The 23,593-nt window shown below is 44.4% G+C and overlaps 1 protein-coding gene across 12 annotated transcripts in view; it reads right to left on the reverse strand.

The window, feature by feature from the left end:
- LOC133139383 (basement membrane-specific heparan sulfate proteoglycan core protein-like) overlaps positions 1–23,593 on the reverse strand; it is a 152,958-nt gene that overhangs the window by 93,450 nt on the left and 35,915 nt on the right. For 11 of the 12 annotated variants that reach the window (XM_061258887.1, XM_061258886.1, XM_061258882.1 and 8 more), the window contains exons 4-17: positions 12,659–12,768; positions 11,824–11,882; positions 11,165–11,325; positions 10,707–10,745; positions 9,134–9,259; positions 7,797–7,988; positions 7,577–7,696; positions 6,141–6,272; positions 5,015–5,159; positions 3,158–3,309; positions 2,763–2,909; positions 2,241–2,404; positions 1,233–1,412; positions 7–203 (exon numbers count right to left, since the gene is read on the reverse strand). In XM_061258887.1, the coding sequence (XP_061114871.1) occupies positions 7–203; positions 1,233–1,412; positions 2,241–2,404; positions 2,763–2,909; positions 3,158–3,309; positions 5,015–5,159; positions 6,141–6,272; positions 7,577–7,696; positions 7,797–7,988; positions 9,134–9,259; positions 10,707–10,745; positions 11,165–11,325; positions 11,824–11,882; positions 12,659–12,768 (1,924 nt within the window). The remainder of the gene's footprint in view (positions 1–6; positions 204–1,232; positions 1,413–2,240; positions 2,405–2,762; positions 2,910–3,157; positions 3,310–5,014; positions 5,160–6,140; positions 6,273–7,576; positions 7,697–7,796; positions 7,989–9,133; positions 9,260–10,706; positions 10,746–11,164; positions 11,326–11,823; positions 11,883–12,658; positions 12,769–23,593) is intronic. The other variant, XM_061258878.1, reaches the window with a different exon arrangement.

The following is a 23,593-nucleotide window of genomic DNA, read 5'->3' on the forward strand; positions in this document are numbered from 1 at the left end:
GCTCACCTGCACTCCTCCACCTTCTGGGCAGGGCCCTGCAGGCTGTACTCCACGGTGGCCGTGTCCATGACGATGTCGCTGAGGGCAACGCTCACCATGCGGTTGTCGTAGATGGTGCGAATATTGATGCTCTCGAGATTGACCAGAGTCATCATCAGGTCCTCCCGGGTCACTGCCCGGCCGGACGAGTGCTGCCAGTTTTCCTGTCAGGGGGGGGTGGGGGGAGGGGAAGATTGTTGACCGTCAATCTCCAAAAGCTCAACCCGATTAGTTTCACACGCTGTCTACATGTATCGTACTATGCGCTGTGTTACCAATGGGAGACTGAAGATCATGGCTGTAAAACAGATGGAGTGGTCATGTGCTATCAATGGTGCATTTCAACCATTTTTGGTTGGGGAACAAAGTATTTTGTGTACACATGCCAGTGATTGGCAGCATATGGCAGTGGCTTTCTAACTTGGTCATGGGGACCCATGTGTATGCTGGTTTTTGTTCCAACCACAACTGCAACAGCTTTAGAAAGATGCTATTATGTTTCAACAAGATGTATTAATAAGCATACACATGGGTCCACAGGACCGAGTTTTAAAACCACTGGCATATAGTATGTAGCTCCACCCATTATGCTTAACCTCACTTTCCCATCATTCATATACTATTACTGTAAAGGCATATTGTCACTGTGCAGGACTACAAACAAAATGATGAGACGTACAGTGTACTAATGGCAGTAGGAAGGGTAGCTATCTCTGAGGCTTTCCTTTTTGTTTTTTTTTTTATCTTGCAACGATTGTTTCTGGTGCTAAATTGTAAATCATTATAACTGCTGGCACACTTGGCAAATTAATAGTCAATTTACTAAACTTTACCAATAAATAAATACAGTAATCAGAGTAATTTAACAATTGGAATGAGTCACATATATACATATATACATATATATGATGACTAAGACTTTTTTTTTTAAGGGGCTTTTGAAGGTGATCTATTCTCTACTTTTAGAGGTGTGCTACACATACTAAAATGTTTCCTGGCTCTGTATGGGTCTGTGTAAATGTAATGCAGTAATATGTTCCCATTGAGGATTCTTTCAAGGAACTACATGGTGAGAGCTGCCTTTAAGTTCAACGCAAACAGCTTGTCTGCATATGCCTTTGGACAGGGCACTTCACCCCTGCGGCCAGGGTTTGCAAACGGTGAGTCAGTGAGAATGGCGGAACAGCACACACCTCGGTGAACTTGACCTCCTTCTGGTTAATGGCACTAGGGGGCGTGGGGTTGCCTCGGCGATAGATGAGTCTCTGTCCGTTCCCCACCAGAACCACGTCCGGCTTCTCCTGTGGCTCAGTCTCTCCCCGGGCCAGAATAAAGCGCACTTTGTACTTGAGCGAACCCCCATAGGAGTCAATCTAAACAGAGACAGAGAATTTTCCGTTGGGATAATCCATTGGAATTGCACTACTTGGTCTTAGTGGTTACGGGGCAATTTAATGCTTGGATTTGACCATTTCACACACTCATGCTGCTGGAATGTCACAGCTGGATCCACATAAACTGCACTGCTTGAGTACAAGACAGCTGAGAGCCCATGGCCTTCACACTGTCATCAATCAAGAGCACACATTAGGACTTCAAGCTGTTGACCCTTTGACCTGCTGATTAACAATTTGATTAATAATCAGGGGTGAACAAAGGATTTCTGTCAAGTATGAAAAGGGAAAACCAAGATGTATCTTCCGTGGCATCTGGCAAATATCCTATAAGAAACAGTTTGCCGCATACCATGGCATCAAAGCATATTTCATCATATCTCATCACTGAACATCTGACAGAAATGTATTTAATGTGCGTCTAGACCCCATTCGTACATAGAGTAAGTAATCAGGCAAGTTTTGTTGTAAAATGGTACTGCTGAAAAAAACAAAACAAACACTGAAGTGTAGACTAAACTCCTGAAACCGGTATTGTTGCCATTAGCTAAACAGAGTTTGGGTTAAAAGGTTAAATGAAGAAAATATTTACATTTATCAGCCTTTTGAATGGTTCGACACATCTCTCATGCCAGCATGGTCAAACATAGATGATTAAACTGCAGTTGTACCTCCACAAATGGAGGGATCTACATTTGCACACATTGTGATACAGTCCCAACTCAAACAAGGTGTGGATCGTGGCATTCTATCATATGCTTGTTAAAATGAGGATGGCGAGTGACTGTCCAGTGCCACCAGGTCTACCTTGTTCCCCAGGAACTGGCGAGGTAGGGTCCAGTAGGAGTCCAGGATGAGGAAGCGGCGAGACAGGTCCACCAGCTGGAACTCCTCTGTTTCGGGATTGATCAGGAGCTGGGTGGAGGACAGCGGAGGAGTGCCAGGCCGGGACGGGTATGACACGTTCACTCCTATGGGAGGAGAGGGAGGAACAGATCAAAAATATGGTTCAAAAAATTCTCATCAGGCCTTCGGAAAGATGGACATTTTCCAGAAATGTGTATGGAGGGCAATAAATTCTAGAGTTTTTAATTTAGCTTAATCCAGAAAATATTCTGTTGCAACATAGAATCTCTCACCAGACCACGGAAACCAGACCAAGACTGAAGCTCAATAAAATATAAACTTATAAAATAACAGACAACACCAGTACACAGTAAAATGTCCCGTGTTAATTCAACCATGTAAGAGTTGATTTAACACTGAACATTTCAGCGTGTAGTTTGGGATAACCAGAAAGGTTGCTATAGCCGTCAGGGATGGATATACCTTTGAAGTCGTCCTCGTCGGTGAAGCGCAGGTGGATCTGATTGCGGTAGCGGCCGGTATTCTGGCAGTTTTTGGTGATGCCAAAACAGAAGCAGGGGATGCAGCGAGAGCTTCCTGCCACACTGAAGTGCCCACTCGGACAGTTGCCTGCAACAGAAACATCTGAAATGTATCTGCATGTATGTTTTCCATACATAGTACAAGTTGCTTTACTCTTTCTTTGCATCATTTATACCGCTGTGCCACCTGTAAACAGTTTGTACCTCCACACCTCAAACATTTGAGTGTATTTTAAAGACGCATCTATCAGGCAGGCATTTTGTATGTTACTAATGGCTATGTCGTTGTACAATGTAAGGCTGAAGAAGGAACATGCCAATGCGGAGAGGGGGTACCTGTATTCTGTGTGAGGCTCAGTACGCCGTCTGGGACAGCAAAAACCATGCCCTTGGCGTTGATGGCCTCGCAGGTGTACGCTCCCTGATCGCCCTCTTTCACATCCCGGATAGTCAGAGTCCCACGCCCATTATTATTGGTCACTGTGATCCTGGGCAGGAAGCCAATCACACATTACATTCAAATTTCACAGGAAGGAAACGCCTATCTTTAAATAGTAACATTTTATATATATATTTTTTTTTTTGGTCTAGCAATTTGCAGTTTTCCAGATGTTTTCTTGTCAAATGATAGCAGAGATTGGAACCATGTGAACGCCTGCTATATACTGTATGGTCACATACCTCAATAGGAGGACAATGAATTTCCTCAACTAGTCCCTTAGCCTTTAACTTAGTTGGCTAACAGCACCTATTGTGGAAGAGGTGTTCTTTGGAACAATTGGCAGACCCCCCCATACCTCTCCATTTATACATTTATAATTGCTCATAAGTACATTCTGGAAAACAGGCACACCTTTTGTTTAAGCAATAGCACACTGTATGGAACCAAACTATGAAGCCATGCCAGATCAGAAACTTCTAAGCTTAAAATAAGAATCAGATCATACTGCAAGGGATGCTACATGCTACAAATGTAGATGGCTGAAGGTACTATTCATCCATCCATCCATCCATTATCTGAACCCGCTTATCCGGAACAGGGTCGCAGGGGGGCTGGAGCCTATCCCAGCATACATTGGGCGAAAGGCAGGAATACACCCTGGACGGGTTGCCAGTCCATCGCAGGGCACACGCACCATTCACTCACACACTCACACACTCATACCTACGAGCAATTTAGACTCTCCAATCAGCCTAACATGCATGTATTTGGACTGTGGGAGGAAACCGGAGTACCCGGAGGAAACCCACGCAGACACGGGGAGAACATGCAAACTCCGCACAGAGAGGCCCCGGCCGACGGGGATTCGAACCAAGGACCTCCTTGCTGTGAGGCGGCAGTGCTACCCACTGCACCATCCGTGCCGCCTCAGGTACTATTCAAATCTCTTTAATTTTATGAGCCAAATTACATTTTCTCGGTGAGCCTTAGCACCTGTACTTGCCTACTGCCTGCTTCAAAGCTTAGCTATTCCACTAGTTGCTAACGCCAGCCAGAATCTACAGCAAACTAGTAGCAACCTGTTAACCTTATAAAACCATACCACGTATGTAGTATCACAAAGGTAGAATGATAATGTACGACTGTTCCTGTTACTTTAGGATTGTTATAATTTTTATTTTCAAACATGAATACCTGTTTAAGAACTAAGGAGCAATGTGATGCATTGCTCCTTCTGGGGAAGGAAACTCTGATGACATCCATGCCCACAAATCTATTACCAATCAGATTAATACATCACACCTGTATATGACAGTTCAAAACCAATGTGAGACTGAGTAATCCACATACAGTAGCATGTTCACAGCTGAGATTAAATAAGTAACAGAAAAACTATAATTTGTCCATACAGTTGTCCATACATTGCATATTTTGTGTTCACAAATGAAATTGTGTGCTTTTGCGCTTTTTAAACCAGAGTGATCGAATGGAAGTTTGCCAAGGTTTAAGGTCATAATCCAGACAGAGGTAATATGATCTGCATGGAAATGGACAAGTCAAATGTTCTGTGCAATTGCCAAATGACTTCCTTTCAAGGGACTAACATAGCTTTGAATGCAGCAGACCAAAGAGATTTTAAAGTCTGGCCTCCAGCTGGAAAGTGTGATCATGATCATGTGACCCAGTTTAATATGTCAGTTGACCATCTCTGGGGGAGGAGCCATTAAGGAGCCTTTAAGGGGTCAACCTACCTGCTGCTGGTTGGAATGTGGCCCCAGTTAAGCCTCCAGGTGATAATGGGAGTAGGCACCCCCACGGCCGTGCAGGTGAAGGTCACAGTCTGCCCCCGCTGTGCCTTCACGGACTCCTCTGGGGGACTGGTCACCAACGGGGGTGCTGGGGAGAAATTAGTTTAAATAAATTGTTATTTAGCTGACACTTTTTATCCAAAACACTTACAGTTGATTAGACGAAGCAGGAGACAATCCACCCTGGAAGAATGCAGGGTAAAATGCCTTGCTCAAGGGGCCAACAGCTGTGCAGATCTTATCATGTCTACACCGAGGATTGAACCACCATTTTCCAGTTCCCAGTCACATACCTTAGCCAGTAGGCTACAGACTGCTCCCTTGATGAATTCAACCACTCAGCTTCTACACACTCAAACTGCCACACTCAATAAGAGTCCGATAAAGGAGAAGAAAAAAGAGAGACATGGAGGGAGGGAGAGAGAGGGGGAAACAAAGGAGAGAGAAAGCAGATATGGAAATGAGAAAGCTATAAAACAGATGGAGAGAGAGCAGAAGCAAAGATGGAGAGAGTTGTTGGAGAGATGAGAGAGCACAAAGAGAGATGGGATGGAGAGAGGGCAGGTAGAGATGGAGAGCATACAGAGAGAGGGAGAGAGCTGTTAAGAGAGATTGAGAGAGAGCAGATACAGAGATAGAGAGAGCTGTTAGAGAGATAGAGAACAGATACAGACATGGAGAGAGCTGTTAGATAGAGAGAGCAGATACAGAGATGGAGAGAGAGAGATAGAGAGAGCGAGGGTGGAGATGTAGAGAGCTGTTGGAGAGAGAGAGAGATAGAGAGAGCGAGGGTGGAGATGGAGAGAGCTGTTGAGAGAGAGATAGAGAGAGTGAGGGTGGAGATAGAGAGAGCTGTTCGAGAGAGAGATAGAGCGAGGGTAGAGATGGAGAGAGCTGTTAGAGAGAGAGAGATAGAGCGAGGGTGGAAATGGAGAGAGCTGTTAGAGAGAGGGAGAGGGATAGAGGGAGGGTAGAGATGGAGAGAGCTGTTAGAGGGAGAGAGAGAGATAGAGGGAGGGTGGAGATGGAGAGAGCACTTGGTCGCGGCGGAGAGAGGTCAGGGACTCACAGCAGTCGTACTCATCGGAGCGGTCAGGGCAGTCGGACTCCTCATCGCACTGGTAGCTGGCAGGTATGCAGGTGCGGTCCATCACACACATAAACTGCTCAGGGGCGCAGGTGTCCCCAGGGCCTTTGGTTGCTGCAGAGGGTGTGAACAAAAACATAATGAGGGGACTTGCCATTGCGCTTTATACAACTGAACTGCTGCTTTAAAGGTGCGTGGAGTCTTGTGTCAAGCCCCGAGGGTCTCTCCCTTCACTACATGACCTGGCAAGCTGCTCCAAAAAATACTGGCTGACAGCCATGAGGAACTGACCTTCAGCTAGTTTCCACCTAGCTTCCGTGTGCTGCTGACAGAACTCAATATAAAACATATTTAGACGTTCCAGTTATTAATTAGTCAAATCCCCCTTTGCCACCTTTCACTGAGACTAAAGAGTTAATGTATCTGAAGTCTGTCCTCAAAGGAATCAATTTAGTTGTCTTCTTTTCACCTCTACTTTTTTTTCCAGAGCTTTCACATCATTCCTGTAGTGTGGCATCCAGAACCACACACAATACTCTAGATGTGGTCTGAAACATGAGACATGTGTACACTTTTCCATAGTCTCTGTTTGAACTGACAAAGATTCCCTGGATACAGTAGGCTATTGTCAATACCATATGACAATATTAATAGCCAGGCCCCAGCAGCTCTATAAACACTGCTAAAAGAACACTGATGTAATGTCAGAATGTGACGCATTTAGGTGGTAATTCATCTGACAGAAAAAAGAAAGCCAAAAGCAGTGCCTTGAACCTGGAGCCCATATTTTGAGCTGCAAGCTAGACTGTAAACCTAAACTGTATGGGCTGCCTGACAAGGCCATCTGGCTGCAGTTTGTGTGAAAGTGCCATGAAACTGGACCCTTGTGGGAGGAAGTGACAGAGATCAGGAAAGATGTAGCAAAGCAGAAGTCTGGGATCAGGCAAGATTGGGGAATGAGAGAGCAGGCATCTGAGATCAGGGAATATTGGGAATGGGAGAGCAGGCTTTTGAGAACAGGGAATATTCAGAATGGGAGACCAGAAGTCTGGGATCTGGGAATATTTGGAATGTGAGGGCAGGCATCTGAGATCAGGGAATATTTGTAATGGTAGAGTTGGCTTCTGAGATCAGGGAATATTGGGAATAGGAGACCAAGAGTCTAGGATCAGGGGGCATTGGGAATGGGAGAGCTGGAGTCTGGGATCTGGGAATATTTGGAATGTGAGGGTAGGATTCCTGGATCTGAGAATATTAGGAATGGTAGAACAGGAGTCTGGAATCATAAGAGATTGAGAATGGGAGAGCAGAAGTCTGGGATCTTTGAATAATTTGAATGTTAGAACAGGAGTCTGGGATCTGGGAATATTGGCAATGTTAGAGCAGGTGTCTGGGACACTGGAAGATGGAAGACTCACGGCAGTAGCTCTCATCCGAGTTGTCTCCACAGTCATTGTCTCCATCGCAGCGCCAGAGCTTGAGGGCGCAGCGACCGTTCTGACACTTAAACTCATTGGGCTCACAGGGAGATGGGGTTCCTGTGCAGAGAAGTTCAACAGGACATTGGGTATTGCACTCCTGTGAGTGAATGCATATGATGTATATATTCACGTGCATTTCTGTAAGCATTGCACTCACCACACTTGAGTTCATCACTGCCATCGGTGCAGTCCCTCTCCCCGTCGCACAGGTAGTCTCGAGGGATGCACTCTCCGTTCTGACAGGTGGCCTGGCCCGCCTGGCAGGGCCCGCCCACAGGTGGCCGGGGTGGCTCCCTTTCGGGGAGGACTTTGGGAGGAGTGGGAGGAACATCTGATTCAATTGGTGGTTCTGAAACACACAGAAGACAAATGACAAATGAGCTTCGAAGGCAGGTCTACAGGAAATAAATTGTCTTTTAATGCCCTCCAGTAAGCGTCTTCCAAACCATCCCCTGTAAATTACCAACTGGATGCCGTCCAAACAAGCCAGGTGCTGGGACCGGTTTCCTGTCATTTTTAATGCTTTTTTCGCTTCCTCTCCCAATTGTTTCCCTTCCAATAATATTGACCAGCTGCACTCATTGCTGTAACCCCCGCTATCAGTCCAGGAGAGTGTAGATAAGCGTGTGTTCTCTTATCTCCGGCCTCCGCTTCGTTTCACATCATAGTCCACAGGCTTATTCTGCGCATACATAAACTGGAAGAAGAGGCTTCGTGGCACGTGGGGAAGCAGACCGTGGGAGCTGGGGATACGCAGCCACCCATAGGGGCAGCCTATGGCCTAGTGGCTAAGTTGCTTGACTGAGACCCAGAAGCTTGGTGTTTCAAACCCCAGTGTAACCACAATACGATCCGTGCAGCTGTGGGCCCTTGAGCACGACACATAAACCAAAATTGCTCCGGGGGGGATAGGCCCCTGCTTGGTCAAATCAACTATAAGTCACTTTGGATAAAAGCATCAGCTAAATAACTCATGTAAATGTGATGCAATCCTGGGAGAAATGACAGCCAGTTATGCATTAGTCCACAAGGCTGCCGGAATTAGTTAGCAGCATAGCCTGTCGGTACCAGATTAAGGGGTCCATCCACAACTTACAACAACGGCCTTCAAGCATGAAGCATGAAGCAGCCACGTCCTCTTATTTTTATATTCCAGGGGCAGAGCCAGGGACAAAGCCTGACTTATACCTCGTTGCACAACAGAAATCTGTTGTCTCTATGGTAACAAGTTGCCAAATAGCTGGTGTAGCCAATCCATGACAATGAATTTCAGTATTCCATCTGGCTGTCCAATCAACGCTGCGCAACAAAGACATAAGAAAATTCTACAGGAGCACGCCACTGAGAGAAAGTGCTGTAGGGCACCGTGTTGAGTTGAGAATGTGGCATCTTCATCATACAACAGCTGTCGTAAGAATGTGTGATGAAGTATACATCGAGCTTTAGAACCCTCCGAGCCCCGGAGGATTCACCTCAGGGCCTGAGGTCACTCACCACAGTCCAGCTCATCGCTCATGTCCAGGCAGTCTGGCCTCTTGTCGCAGTAGTACTCCTGCGGGATGCAGCCACCATCATGGCAGGTGAACTCACTGTGCAGGCAGGGCCGGGTGCTGGGCACCACTGTTGGTGAAACAGGGGTCAGAGGTCGAAGGTCAGACACGCACATTAAGAGCAGCACACCGCGCCTGAAGCCGAACTGAAAAGTTGATTTTGTGCTTTTTACCTGTGGAATCTTCAGAATTGAGCAAAGATTATTGTACTGCTCCTTACCAGAGGCAGAAATACAGGACCTTTTAATCTGGCAGAACTGAATCAGCTGGTCGGTGATCTCCAGAATAGACAGTCATGACATTATACGCAGGAGCCATCAAAACAGAAAACAGCAGATCATTTTCCGAGGGGATCATGATTCAGTTCTCATTTGACCTTGAATGAAGAATGTCCACACGCTTGTTATGTTAGGAACTGATCCGTGTGCTTGCCTGAGCTGAACGAACAAGTGGCTACAAGTGAACTTCATCTGAAGGGCCAAGCAGCAAAGGACAGCGTGAAATGTCTTTTTCCAACCATGTCATCAGGGAAACATGTAATGCTTCACATGACTGACTTGCTCTCTAGCATTAACAACCGTTTCCTTCCCTAACCCTAATCTTAAAAATGCAAAATTACAGAGCAGCAACGAGCAGGAGCTTAGCAGTCTGTTCAAAGAGACAGAGAGCAATAAGCTGTGATTTTAGAGGTAGACCGACAATACACAAGAAAAAGAAGTGTGCCACTTTAATGATAAGCGTTAGCGGTTCACTCACTTTTTGACATGCCTATAATTTCTGTTAAAATAATAGCCTCTTTTGTTACTAAACCTTATTTTTTTGCCTGTGCTCCTGGAATCTCATGCTAGTGCTAATACTCATTTATAAAGTGATGAAAAACTGCCTTTCCTCTTCTATAGAGACAAATCTCAGCAATCTAAGATGACAGATAAACCTGTGATTTCTTCAACAGACCAATTCCATGCAAAGTAGTTATTTCAAACAGTTTTTAGCAGGATACACACTCAGATGGTTAACCAGTTTCTTATTGTGCAAGATGCAGAGGGAAACATGCAAAATGAAAATCATGACCTTCATGCCAGATTTCTTAAAAATGTAAACATGTAACAAGAGAAGGCCTGGCTATGAATACATTACATCAATGACAAAAAGGTACAGTATTTTAGAAACAAAGGGGCCATTAATCAAGATAATGCCAAGATAGTTTTCTTACCAAAATTGACATTTAACATGGTCACTCAGTTAACTGTATTCTTCTTTAAAACAGCAGTAAAAAAACCTTCCAAATAAGTATAAAATCATGCACACGCACACATACCCAGGCATAAATGCAAACGCAAACAGAGCATGAACCTACATACTCTCACATACACAAATACACACATATTCACAAAAATACACAAACTGGACATTTGGACGGGTCAACTTTTGGTAAATGGGCAAATCTGCGTGCAGACGAGGCACTGTCATTGAGTTAGAGACGTCCGGGGTGCCCATGCAACAGACACAGTACAAACCTGGGAAAGAGATGGGCTTCGCTGCCGGAGGCAAGTGGGCTAAAAATCGGAGAGAGGTGTTAACAAGATGCTACCGTCAGCTACCTGGGGGGTATTCCACAAAGCGGGATTACTGAATTAGCTGGGTAAAACCCAGAAATAGCTCTCTTTACTTCAGTCCATGTTCCAGATTTTTCAGGCTTGCGTGTTTTACTCGGCGCAGTTATCCAGCAATCTCAGTAATCTTGCTTTGTGAAACAGGTCCCTGGGCTGTTTTAGCAGACATCGCCACAGGAAGTTCAGATAACTGATGGCCAGATGTGCCATGGGAAGCTTGGACAAGTAGAAGTTTATCGAACAGAAGACATGTTCAATAATAAGCAATAGAAGTCGGACTGAGCTACTGAATGTCCTTTCCAGCATTAGCGCGATGGTTGTTATGACTTAGCGGAGTGACGGCGTTTGTCGGGATCCCTCACCTTCTCCCAAGCGGCGGAACTCGAAGCCCTCCACAGAGGTGACGTAGGAGGCGATGGAGCCCTCCATCACCACAGAGTACAGCACGCTGCGGATCTGCTCATCATTGGAGTTATAGTCCGACGCCACATCCAGCTCCACAAACACATTCTCGCCAATCTTTCTGCAGGGGGGAAAAGCAGCAGGACTGGTGAGAACCGGGACAGACCAGGTACACTACAAACCAAAAAATGCAAAATATTTTCTACTTGAGAGAAAGAGATTTGATTTTAAGTCTAATTACACGACTAAAACACTTCCTAAGACAAACACTTTTTGCAGAGTAACAAATGACCAGTCGGGTACAGTATACAGAAAACACCCAGGATTTTAGTTCTTCTATTTCTTCTATTACCTGCTTCTATTAGACTGATGGTTTTGATTACATGCTCATTCACTTGCTTCAACATACCACGTGGTTTACATGAAGAGCAATGTTACAATGAATTAATTTATCAATTAATAGTCATTCATCACTGCATTTTATTGTCAAAAGATATTTATTATGGGCCTTTATTTCTTACTGTGTTCTTGTGACTGAATTTGTTCTCATCGGTTGTTATGTTATTATCTGTAGAGCCCCCTATGAACTGTGAATGAACAATAATTACAGGACCCTTACCTGATTATAACCACACTGACTGTCTGGACTCCTGTGATTCTGTTGTATTCTGACTCCAGCTGTAGAGATAGAGATTATTATTAATATACTGCAACACTGTGTCAAAACTAGCATAACAACAATAATAACAACAACAGCAAGTGCATATTATTCCAACTTGCCAGGTGGATGATCCTGTACTGTGTGCTGAATAACATTAAGGCCTTAAATCATATATACTTTAGCAATGATGGCCCAGGAAGTCCTCCCTTTGAAGGCTGTAGTCTTTAGATGCTCCTTCACAGTAAAAACATCCTCTTAATTTCAGCAGTAATGACAGGCAATGCTGTAAGCAAACCTAATGTCTTCAGTTGCCCCAATGAAGGGCTGATACGCTGGAGAAGCACCATCGCAAGTATGAGCTCTGAAGCGAATGAAATTCTGACTTTAACTTTGTAAAAAGGGCATCCTCCACCTCGCCTGGAACAAGGGATGATTCGCCATATGTTCAACTTGTCCTTGTTTCAAACAAATTGACTGTCTTGTTTCATTCAAATTGTTTCATACAGACTGACTGTCAAAAATAAACAAACATTATTTCAGTCTCAAAGAATAGACATTAAACTGATTCTGACAGGTATCTTTATTTTGCAGGTCTTGGAACATGATCATCTTGACAACAGCACTCATTTGACTGTAACTTTGCACATTTCTTGTGGTAGTTGCTTACAGTGTTAAATTAATAGTGTAAGTCAATTTGGCTGAAAATCAAATGCTAAAATTGTAATCCTGAAAGATTATTGGGAGGGTGGGAGATTATAAAACAGCAGAAAGCTGGAATTGGAGCTTTACGTACCGTATCCACGACAGCATCTGAGATTTCCAGAAAAGCGTCGGAGTAGATGTTCTCCAGGTCTGGACTGTACACAAAGGAGTCGGTGAAGTTGACCAGAGCACGGTAGTACACTGCAAATGGAGAGGAACAGCGGTCAGGCTTTACAGTGCTGCAGTCACCACAGCGATTACACAACCACAGCGACTGCAGTCAGGCTCCACAGCACTTACACAACCACAGCGACTGCAGTCAGACTCTACAGCGATTACATAATCACAGCGATTGCAGTCAGACTCTACAGCGATTACATAATCACAGCGACTGCAGTCAGGCTCCACAGCGATTACACAACCACAGCGACTGCAGTCAGACTCTACAGCGATTACATAATCACAGCGATTGCAGTCAGACTCTACAGCGATTACACAACCACAGCGACTGCAGTCAGACTCTACAGCGATTACATAATCACAGCGATTGCAGTCAGACTCCACAGCGATTACATAATCACAGCAGAAGATCTGACGTACATACACATTAGACAACAGAACCAATAAGATATGAGCACTATTACACTGTTGAATATCTGAGTTACAAATACTACTATAAAGAACCAACAACATAAATACTTTCTACACATCTAAACTTTCGAGACAGATATACAAGATATGAATGATGTTATACAGTACAACTTCTGAGATACAAACACTTTTATCAACCTCCCAAATATAAACAGTCTAGAAAAAGCAGGTTTGTAACTAGTGCAAAAGAGTGGCCAAAAGTGCAATTTAAAAATAGTTATTTTAAATTACAACTGAATCAATCTAGTGGGAGGCTAAGCTGGATCTCATTAGAACATTCATTACCTTTTTCTTTTTTTTTTCTTTTTAACATCCGTGTCCACTTATCTGATCTACAGCTACATTTTGCTTTCTGAATATTTTCAGTATTCCGCTATCTTCTACGACACCATATTTTATTTCCAAAAGTGTTTTTTCATTCATTTTCAGAGAGATTTTATTTTCCTATCTTTAACATTCACATTCAGAAATGGAAAAGTGCACGATAATTGATATTGTGAATTTTGTGTACTACCATAATTTCTGTCTTGTGTATACTGAGGGTGTAATTAAATTGACTATACTAAAGAGTTTTACTACCTATTTGGTTTGTGGTGCATGTGGGACAATTTGTGGGGTAAAGGCACCTACTGCAGATATCTCTTCATGACCTGGGCTCAAATCGCACAGGGGTCTTACTATAGAGGACCCACAGGCAAATAGACAGTCGATTGGTCAGCTTAAACTGCGATGATCCTCGATCTTCTTGAAACCAAATGTTAAACTTGCATTTCAATTATAAATTTGAAATGCATTACACTTCTGCAATCACAACTTGCTGTTTAAATGCAGTAGCCTTTCTGCCATACTACAAATCGTTACTGCAGTGTTACATCAGACACAAGACTAAAGCTTCATAATGGATGTAGAACACTTCTTTGAAGGAATGACATTCCCAGCAAGGACAATGTGTTGATTTCAGCTTGAATATGTGATGCTTGAATACTTCACATTTTGAAGACTTGTTACATTTTGGATAGATAATATTTATGTACGGAGCTAATCAGGGCAGGATGATACATTTCTGGCTCATTATGCAGTGAAGCTTTCAAAATAGGAGAAGCTTGGCTCCATCTCTGAGTTTAGCTTCAGGCAATCTGGAACATTCTCATACGCAGACCCAAAACAGACACGTGCACACAGGGACTCTCTCTCTCTTACACACTGCACACACACTGCAGACACATGCAGGCACACATAAACACCACATGCTCAAACAACACATAGGCACATACAACACACACATACACATACAAACACATAGGCATATACAACACACACACACGCACACACACATAGGCACATACAACACACACTCACACTCACAAACACATAGGCACAAACAACACACACACTCACACACACACATACAAACACACAGGCACATACAACACACACAGACACACACACACACACACAGGCACATACAACACACACTCACACACACACACACACACACACACACAGACAGAGCCAAACAGTGGACTCCTCTGTTTGCCCAATCCAGATTTTTTCCGCGGATGAAAAGGAGTGACATCATCAAGTTCCAACACCCCCCGAGCGGGAGTGCCTGGAACGAGGCCTGCACGACTGTGGAGAGGAGACGCCACATTCCCATCACACCTCCGGAATCAGGCACGCCGGATCGGAGGGCTCGCGGGGGGGAGGGGTACACGGCGAGGCTCGGCGTGCGTGTGTCAGCGCAGCGTTGCATCGTGGGCCCTCTCTTAAATAGGTCAGCCACGCAGAGGCAGGGCCGCCGCCAGGGCCGCCCCGGCTGCCACTCACACACCAGCAGATGTTTAGGAACTGAGTTCATCGCAAGTTTTAGTCACAACTTTCCAGGGAAAGCATTACAAAGGCTCTGTTCTTTTTCTTGCCACTGTAAAGTGTCTTTGTGACAGTGTCTTTGCAAAATGCAGAAGCAAACAAAATTGAATTGAATCTGTGCAGAGAAAAACAACACCCTACACGGCATCGACTGATGCAGAGACATGAGTTATTTAGCTGATGCTTTTATCTAAACTGACTTACAGACTAAGCAAGGGCCAATCCCCATGGAGCAATACGGGGTCAAGAGCCTTGCTCAAGGACCCAACAGCTGTCCTGATAGTATTGTGGCTACACTGGGGCTTGAACCACCAACCTTGCAAGTCCCAGTGAAGCACCTTAGCCATTAGGCTATCAGCTGCCCTGGAGATGACTGAAATGCGTTGGGGATTCCATGGCTTAGTGTAAACAGGAGCCTGGTGTTTTCAACTGTATCATTTAATACATATATTTTATCACCTATATATGAATTTCTTCTCATCCAATGGGCAGCTTATACCACATCCTGCTCAAATAATCAGGCTTTAAATATCTCCGGGCCTCGCAGTGCCCAATTCTCACCCTCCTGCCACTTTGCCAGCATCTGATTTCAGAGTTGGAGGGGAAGTCAATATTTGTGCAGTTTCTTACAGTCTGCTGCTACTTGTCTTTTGAGGAGTCATGTTTGATGTGGGCTTGTCCCCAGATTTTGACATTTTACCCAGAATCACACTTAAAATCTCTCACAGAATCACTCTCTCTCTCAATCTCTCACTCTCACTCACTCTCCCTCACACACACACACACACACACACACTGACCCTCTCGCTCCTTCTCACTCATACTGTGTGCACAGACAATAACTGCACACTGTTCAATGGGTTTCATTTAAAAGAACAGGCTGTACCAGTACGTTATCTTTTTTTTGTTTTTTTTGCGAATCCCTGTAATTGAATTCTCAGCTCCATTCGCCCCCCCCATACAGAGAGCTCACCTCCACTGTCTATGCATCTAAATTGCTTGACTGGCAGTGCTGCGGATGTGGGCAGCTTCCTTCCCAAACATAAATAGTAAACACATCTAAAGACATCTAAAGACGCACCGCATTGGCTTACAGAGGCCTAGTTCCTCTCCAACGCCTTCTACTGATTGTGAGGAAAGGCCTCGTTCGTTTCCGAGTAAACTGAAAACTGCTTCTGAAAACACTGAATAAGGATACCGCATAAATTTTCCGAGCCGTACAATCAAGGGCTGCAGCCGACAGTAACGCATAGTGGACAGAAACACAAGTGGGGACTCTGGGAACTTCAAAAGGCCGCATGAAAGGCTCCAGCCTGATTGGCGGTTAATCTAATCGCGTCTGTTTGTGCCGCGCAGGGACCGTCTGAAGTTCCACCGGGTTCACGCGCCGTGGCCCACGAGCACCCCGACGATTGTTGCTAGGCCCTGCTCCGCCCGTCCCTCTCTCTAATGAGGGCCCTCCAGCGCTAATTCCCTTGCGCTGCCGGTCACTTCTTCCACCCGGGGAAAGCCCCCGTCCCCGCTGAGGGAAAGGGACTGTTGGGAAGAGGAGAAAAGAAGTCAGGAAAAATGGAATTCCAAAGTCTTAATTCATAAACGTTTTTTTTTCTCCGCGACCGAAGGACTGTGGCGGCTTTGTGAGGGGCTCCGCGGCGTGGCTAGCAGCTCGGCGTGGGACACAAAGACGCGATTGAGCTGCGCGGCCTTTAATGCCCCCACCGCTTTCAGCGCGACCTTCAAACCCGCCGTACCCACTGCGCCCACAAAAAATGGAAAATGGGGGGGGGGAGGCTGGACACATTGCAAACCCCACCAACTGATGCCAAGGTCTCTTTCTGCTGTTCAGTGGGTAGTGCATCCCCAAGGTTATGGGCTGCTGGAGGTAGGGGGGGATGGGGGGGGTCAGAGGTCTATTGAACCTTTAGCACTGGCAGTTGGGACCTCTGATGTAAAACCAGCTTGAAATGAGCAGCTACCAGCCGTTTCAAAACATAGCTTGAGCTGGTCAAACCATGTTGAGTATGGAGCTGGTCTGAAATGGTCAGCCAGCTACTAGCTGATTCAAAAACCTGAGATGTTTTTTTTCTGCAGGGACCCCAACTGTTCCCAAGTCTGCTCTCAAAACGGTCTCCCGACCTCCCAAGAGAACCTTTTTCGCTCAACGGCTAACGGGAGCGTCCTTCATGAGAGCTCCCACAATCAAAATGGCCCCATTTGTGCTTTTCTCATACCGAAGCTCTCGTGTCAGAACTGTCAGGAAGTCGCTAAGCTGAACCAGAACATGGTCAAAGCGACAACACGTTCTTCAGCAGCCGGCAGAGAATGTGGAGTTGCTAACCGCTCACTACACACTGCCCACTGAGATGCTAAATCCATGCACTCTCAGAAATACAGTCAGTGCAGGTACATTTTTGTTCTTCAAGGACCAAATTTCCCAAATCTGATGGGTACAAATGAGTAAGTTTTCCAATCAAAATAGGTACAAATGAATTATATATTGCTGGCTCAGGGTACAATTCTATGGACTTATAGGGTATCCCCCCAACGACAAGCATTTACACTTTTTGTACCTTTATTTCTGAGAGTGTGCATATGCTGTGGTGCCTGTATAATGTTCAGAGCAGGTCTTTACAGAATGTGGCCTTTACATATTACAACCCCTTCAGGTGAGAGCCAAGAGCAGTCTGTCAAAATTCACAAAAATGAAAAAATTAATTAAATTCAAAGGAGTTAAAAATGCCCTGTTACATGGAAAATGTTGTAACATTGTCACATTTCAAACACGAACATACACAGAACCCCAGTGGGTATGGGTCTGTGGGGGCACTTGGCGCAAACAGGAAAAGGCTAATTCCTCTAAGAGGGCAAATGAATACATTCGGAGTCGCTGTGTATTTATAGCCCATTCATTTGAAGGCACATTTCGGCTCAGGAAAACCTAAAGCCTGATTTCCCAAAATCATTATTTCGCTAAGAACAAGGGATGCAATTTAAGTGGGAAAAAACATGCTTGGGGGAAATTATGGCTGTGGTTGGCTGGCTAAACACACCCTAGAGCGGAGGCGTTACACAACACCATCAACGGTGGCAGCCTCAGAGCTTAGTGGGGGATTCAAAACCCAAGAGCCAGGCCACAATTCCTGAAATTCCCTCATTGCACTTGTGGGAGAGTTGTTGTTTCGGCTCCAGGAGGGTCCAGCCAAATGTTACATGCACCTTATCCTGGACAATTTTAACGCTCCTTATCCTGAATCATGAATGATGACCATTGATATTCCTGTATTCATGGTCTTCTGAGTATCCCAAATAATCCCTGTAAACATTTTCAGCTAACTGAACTGAACAGAACTCATGTTCTCAGAAGAACAGCACCACTGTGCATTTTTCTAAAGGAGTCACTCCAATGTGTACCTTTTCAGGTTTGCCATGATGGTAGGAGGTTTATTTAGAATAAGGCCTTTACATCAATATTTCAGTAATAGAGGAATGTCCTGCAATGTCTACCAATTACCCATAACATGGATACCAGCTTATTTTGTGTTGCCATTGGAATAAGGTGCTTACTTGTCATAGTTGGAATACATTTGGGTTAACATTGGAACATTAGTGTGTATGTATCATCAATGTTTCTATACGATAGAGAATAAATGGCCCAATGAGGACAATAACACACCCAGGTTCAGCATGCAGTATTTTGCTGGTTCACATGCTACATTTCCCCAGGCCTATTTTGGCGAAAAGATTTCAATCCTTCTCAATTAGATTTTCAGATAATTTACAAAACGAATGTAGATTTTTTCACCAATATCGATGAAGATGAAAAACCAACTGAGAAACCAACATCCAGCAAAAAATAATTCCTGAGTATTCATGTTTCTTCTCTGGAAGTGTGAGAAGTGTGTTTGACTGAACATGAATACACAGGAGGCATAAAACATTTGAACATCATGACAATTGATACTCCTGACACAAAGGCGACTCAACTTATTCTTCATTGTTTGAAGGCTGACACTGAGGTAATTACCGCATGTGAACAAGGCATGATATATTGTCCAAGGAGTCAATCAGATCTATTTAGAAGAATGAGCGCAACTGTTTTCACGACCATAAGACGACACTTTGACACCGGGTTCCAGGAATACAGTATTAGGCATGCCTATTACAGAGGGATGAAGGGAACAATAAGGGTCTTGTTTTCTGAAGTTGTCTCATAGAATAAAACAACAGCACTGCAGAGGTAAAGCTAAGGACAAAGCTATGCCTTGCTGATCTGACTTTGAGTCACTCCAACTGAGTTAGCATGACATCATCATGTCTAATAAGAGTGACAGCATGAGCAGTCCACTATGCTAGCAAAATACACAACATAGCAATTACAGTAAAATGTTGCACATTATTTCATATTTTTGAAGTAGTGGATGTGTAATATAACTAGAAATGTATGTTCACTGTGCATCGTAACTACCCACTATAATTATTTCCCTGCAAAGATCTTTCTTTTGTTTTTACTAAATTGTTTCTTTCATTTTTGATCAGTACAGTTAAAGGCCAAAGGCTAATCTAAAAGGCCACTCACAGGGATAAAGGCAAACTGTATGAAAAGCAAAATGAGGGGAAGGAGACAGCATTGAATCTTTCCACCCCTTTATCACAAGGCCAATTAATCTTTCTACTCCATTATCACAAGGCCAGTGAAACTGTCTGTCGCTTTATTTCTTAGCAATATCACGTTCATCCCGATGTCCACTCTGTCAGCAGCTGCAAGCAGTAGGCGAATGTGCTGACCAGCATGTGACAGTTCTGCACTCTTTATCACGCGAGCATCCAGATCTGTCTCTAAAGGATGGGAGGGACATGTGGTGAGAATCCATTTTGGCTCGGCTTTGGTTTGGAACGCACTCAGGCATTATCTCAGGCACCGGAGTGCGGAGGATATCCTCTAGACTGTGGCGACTTCCACCTCGTATCTACGGCACGGGGAATCCCGAAGTGAGAAAAAGGACAGGGCCGGGGAACGTTCACGGGAGGGAAAGGCTTCCTGTTTTCACCACGAAATGGACAAAAGGGTGCAGAAACGGAGATTTCTCATTAAGACAGCCGGTCTGACTCATTTATTTTAGTCACTGTTCTACTGTATTTCAACGGCAAAGAAACACAGGAAGTTCTCAGCCGCTGGGCCCAGTGCACGGCTTTGGCTCACATCCACATGCTGCTCTTGTGACCGTGTCCAACTTATTTCTGAAATATCGCTTTAGCTGAGGATGTGTGCATAAATGGCGTCTTAATTTAGATGAGCGGGGACAATAATGTAATGGCTACTTTTAAGGGAAGCACTATACTTAGTTGAGAGTGAACTAAGGTCAAGCATGTCACAGTTTCCTATGAATCATAGAAGGACAGGTTCAACACATTTCCTTATTCAGTAATGGGTGTCAATGATAATTAGAAGAAGAGAAAAATATTCAACTGCTGAATAATACAAGTCAGAGGAACATAAGCGAGTCCAACTCTAGCATTTCCTTGGAAAAGTCTGTGTCAGCAAGGGACACTAGTTTTTCCATTATTTATTTTCCTTTGTTATGTTCCTTATGACCATGCCCCTCTCCACAATACCTCTACCCAGAGAATCACTCAGCCAGAAAATCTCTCCAGTCCACAAACTAATGTAAGCCCACCTCAGAAGCTCAGTCTGTGTGCGTTTTTGGTTGCAGCAATCGAGTCTGTTCGGTCCAGCTGTTCCCCAGCTGCTGAAGCACAAAAGGGTGCAGCGTTTGAGATGGGGTTACAGTGAGCATCTCACAGAGAATCTTCTTCATTACACTCTGTGAGACTGCTCATAAGATTATATTTATTTTTTATTCTAGTGCACCAGTTGGTATGAATTAAAGAAGTTATATCTTGTGATCCAATGGGCCTTTCCATTTTGTGCATGCGTGGCTTGGGGGAGGTGCGCATGTTTAGCCAACATTTCAACAAAAGTTACAAGTAATTGTTTCTACAACATCTAAAGCACCACCTAAAATAAGCAAGCCACTGCTGGTCTCTCATTTCAGCTAGTGGACTGCGTGATGTCTGCTGGTGTTTTTAACTTGAAAAAGGTGCTGAAATCTTTTTAACTCACACCATCTGAAAAGGGAAGAAAAAAACAATCATTGTGTGTCTCAGACAACTTTATCCAATGGCCAGTATTCAATTACCATCTGTTCCTAACTTTGAGTTAAAAGTAAACAAAAACGCCACAACATTTTCTTCACAAAATCAGCTGCGGAAATTCTTTTAATGACTGCATACGAAAAAATGGTATTTCTTGCTTTCAACTGTTGTCCAAACATGAGGAAAAGTGTTCAATAAACCTCTGCCAAAAGTGTTGAGCTTTTCAAAACCTAAAAAGGAAATGAGCAAAAGCTGTTTTTATTTACCCTTCATTTGAAAAACAAAAACACTAAATAAAAAAAGGCCTTTTCTTTTCCAAGACCTTTTGATCAAATCCACACTTTGTGTGTTTTTATTTTCTTAACCGACAAGAGTCAAAGCAGTAATAAGGAAGAAAGAACAAAGAGATCATCACGCATCTCCAGCGATGGATTATCTGCATTATCATAGACACTCCCAAGCCTTCTGCAGGAAACCATGACAAAAGCGTAATCTATTATGAAAACAAGCTCCTGTTGGGTCTCCAGCCGTTTGAATGCACTGAGCCACTGAATCGCTCTCTTTGCCTTATTTCCTTGTACAGTTAAACAATTTGCCTCCGTGAGAGCTCTGCCAGGCCTGCACAGTGCTGAAGCGTCAAAATGGTTCTTCGTGAGACATTTAGCCCCTTGAAAATAAGGCACACAATCTCCACCCTCTGACCCCCCCGCCCTGACCCACTCTCTGCCATGCAAGATGTTCCCGATTCTGAAGGACTGCACTGAATCTTGTCCACTGAGCAGAGCACTGAATGAATGGTTTCCTAAAGAGGACTGGGAAATCCTGTTCTCCATGGCAACGTATGTTATTACACAACAGTGTGTAGTGAGATATTGGTCTCATGAGCAAGCTCAATGTTGTCAGCAAGCAGGGATATGCAAGAACGCCCTGAGTGCTTCCTTCACCCTTCTAAAATTAACATTTAGATGTGAAAGAGCAGCCCATGAAGGCTGCCACAATGTAGAAGGCCACCTAGTAGTTCTATTTGACAGAAACCTATGTTAAGAACGTATGTGAGAACACAACACTAATTTGCATCCAATAAACCTTTGAAAAATGTTTGTGTCATTTGTGGTGGGAGGGCAGCTGAACTGTAATATCGGTTTGGTTATTAATATCGGTAAATCCTCCAATGTGTTGTTTCTGGAGAGTTCAATGAGAGTGCACAAAGCCACTACCCATTGGTCTGCTCTCTATCACTCTGCAATTCATCCTGTGAGGTGTGCAGTTGATTTGACACCCCTTCCTTTTCTTCCGTGTCCTCCCATTGTTCCCAGTTTAGATGGTGTTCAGTAATACAGTTCTTGTATTGATTAAAAATATAATACATTTTTTTTTTATCCTGGCGTTCCAGGTCCCAGTCCAACTCCGTGTTCTTTTCTGGCTTCTTGAAATGTCAGTGAAGTCACTGCGCCCACGACCACCTCAAATACGGAACATTTATGACAACAAAGATGGCACCAAAATAACCGCAGCTGCCGTCACACGTCGTGCGCTGTGGTATAATTATCTGAGGGCCAGCCTGCACTGACACACGCGTCACACCAACTGTCCAACCAAGGAAAAGGGAAGGTTACTGGGTGGTCGGCCAATGGGACCCCCAGGTCGCATTTTCAAATAAAGGATTTTACAGCACTGTTTACATCACTTACAAAAGAGCCAGAACATCTGTTCTCCCCCCTAAAGAAGGGGCCATCTAACATTATTAATGGGCTTACAGTACACTTTAAAGCCAATTAACACTGAGTCATGATTTGAGGAAGTCCTCGACTCTTCCCGACAGGAGAAGTTCCAGCATCATTGAGAATCAGGGCCTTTCCTCAGAATCGAAAGCTATGGTAAACTCGAGTCGAGTGGAAAATGAGAAATCACTGGGCTGTTGGGTAGCATGTCCTTTTAAGGCCTTGTTCTAGCATGTGGATGGACCCCACGTCTGGTACTGAATCCAGATATGAGGATGGATAAAAAAGTTTTGTTATATATTCCTTCCCAACTCATTTCCATGTTGGTTCCAAGAGAATCCACAGACAATTTCTGCAGGGACATTTCTCAAGCCCCTGATCCAAAATTAGCCGCAACATGGGTTCTTCCCCCTCCTCTTACAGATTTCCTATAGAGAGGGATGTAACCTCTGTGTCTGTGGTTTCTAATCCGTGTTCTGGGAAGACAGAGGAGGCCTGAGAATGAGGGGACGGGAAAGGGAAGCTTGACAAACTAGGAGCAGGTCACTTGGGAACTGTTGGAGGAGAGGGGCAGTTTGAAGCACGGGGGAGGGGGTGAAGATGGGGGAGTCACTGTAGGATTTGTACGATGC

Source organism: Conger conger, chromosome 10 (genome assembly GCF_963514075.1).
Source record: "Conger conger chromosome 10, fConCon1.1, whole genome shotgun sequence".
Taxonomy (NCBI): Eukaryota; Metazoa; Chordata; class Actinopteri; order Anguilliformes; family Congridae; genus Conger; species Conger conger.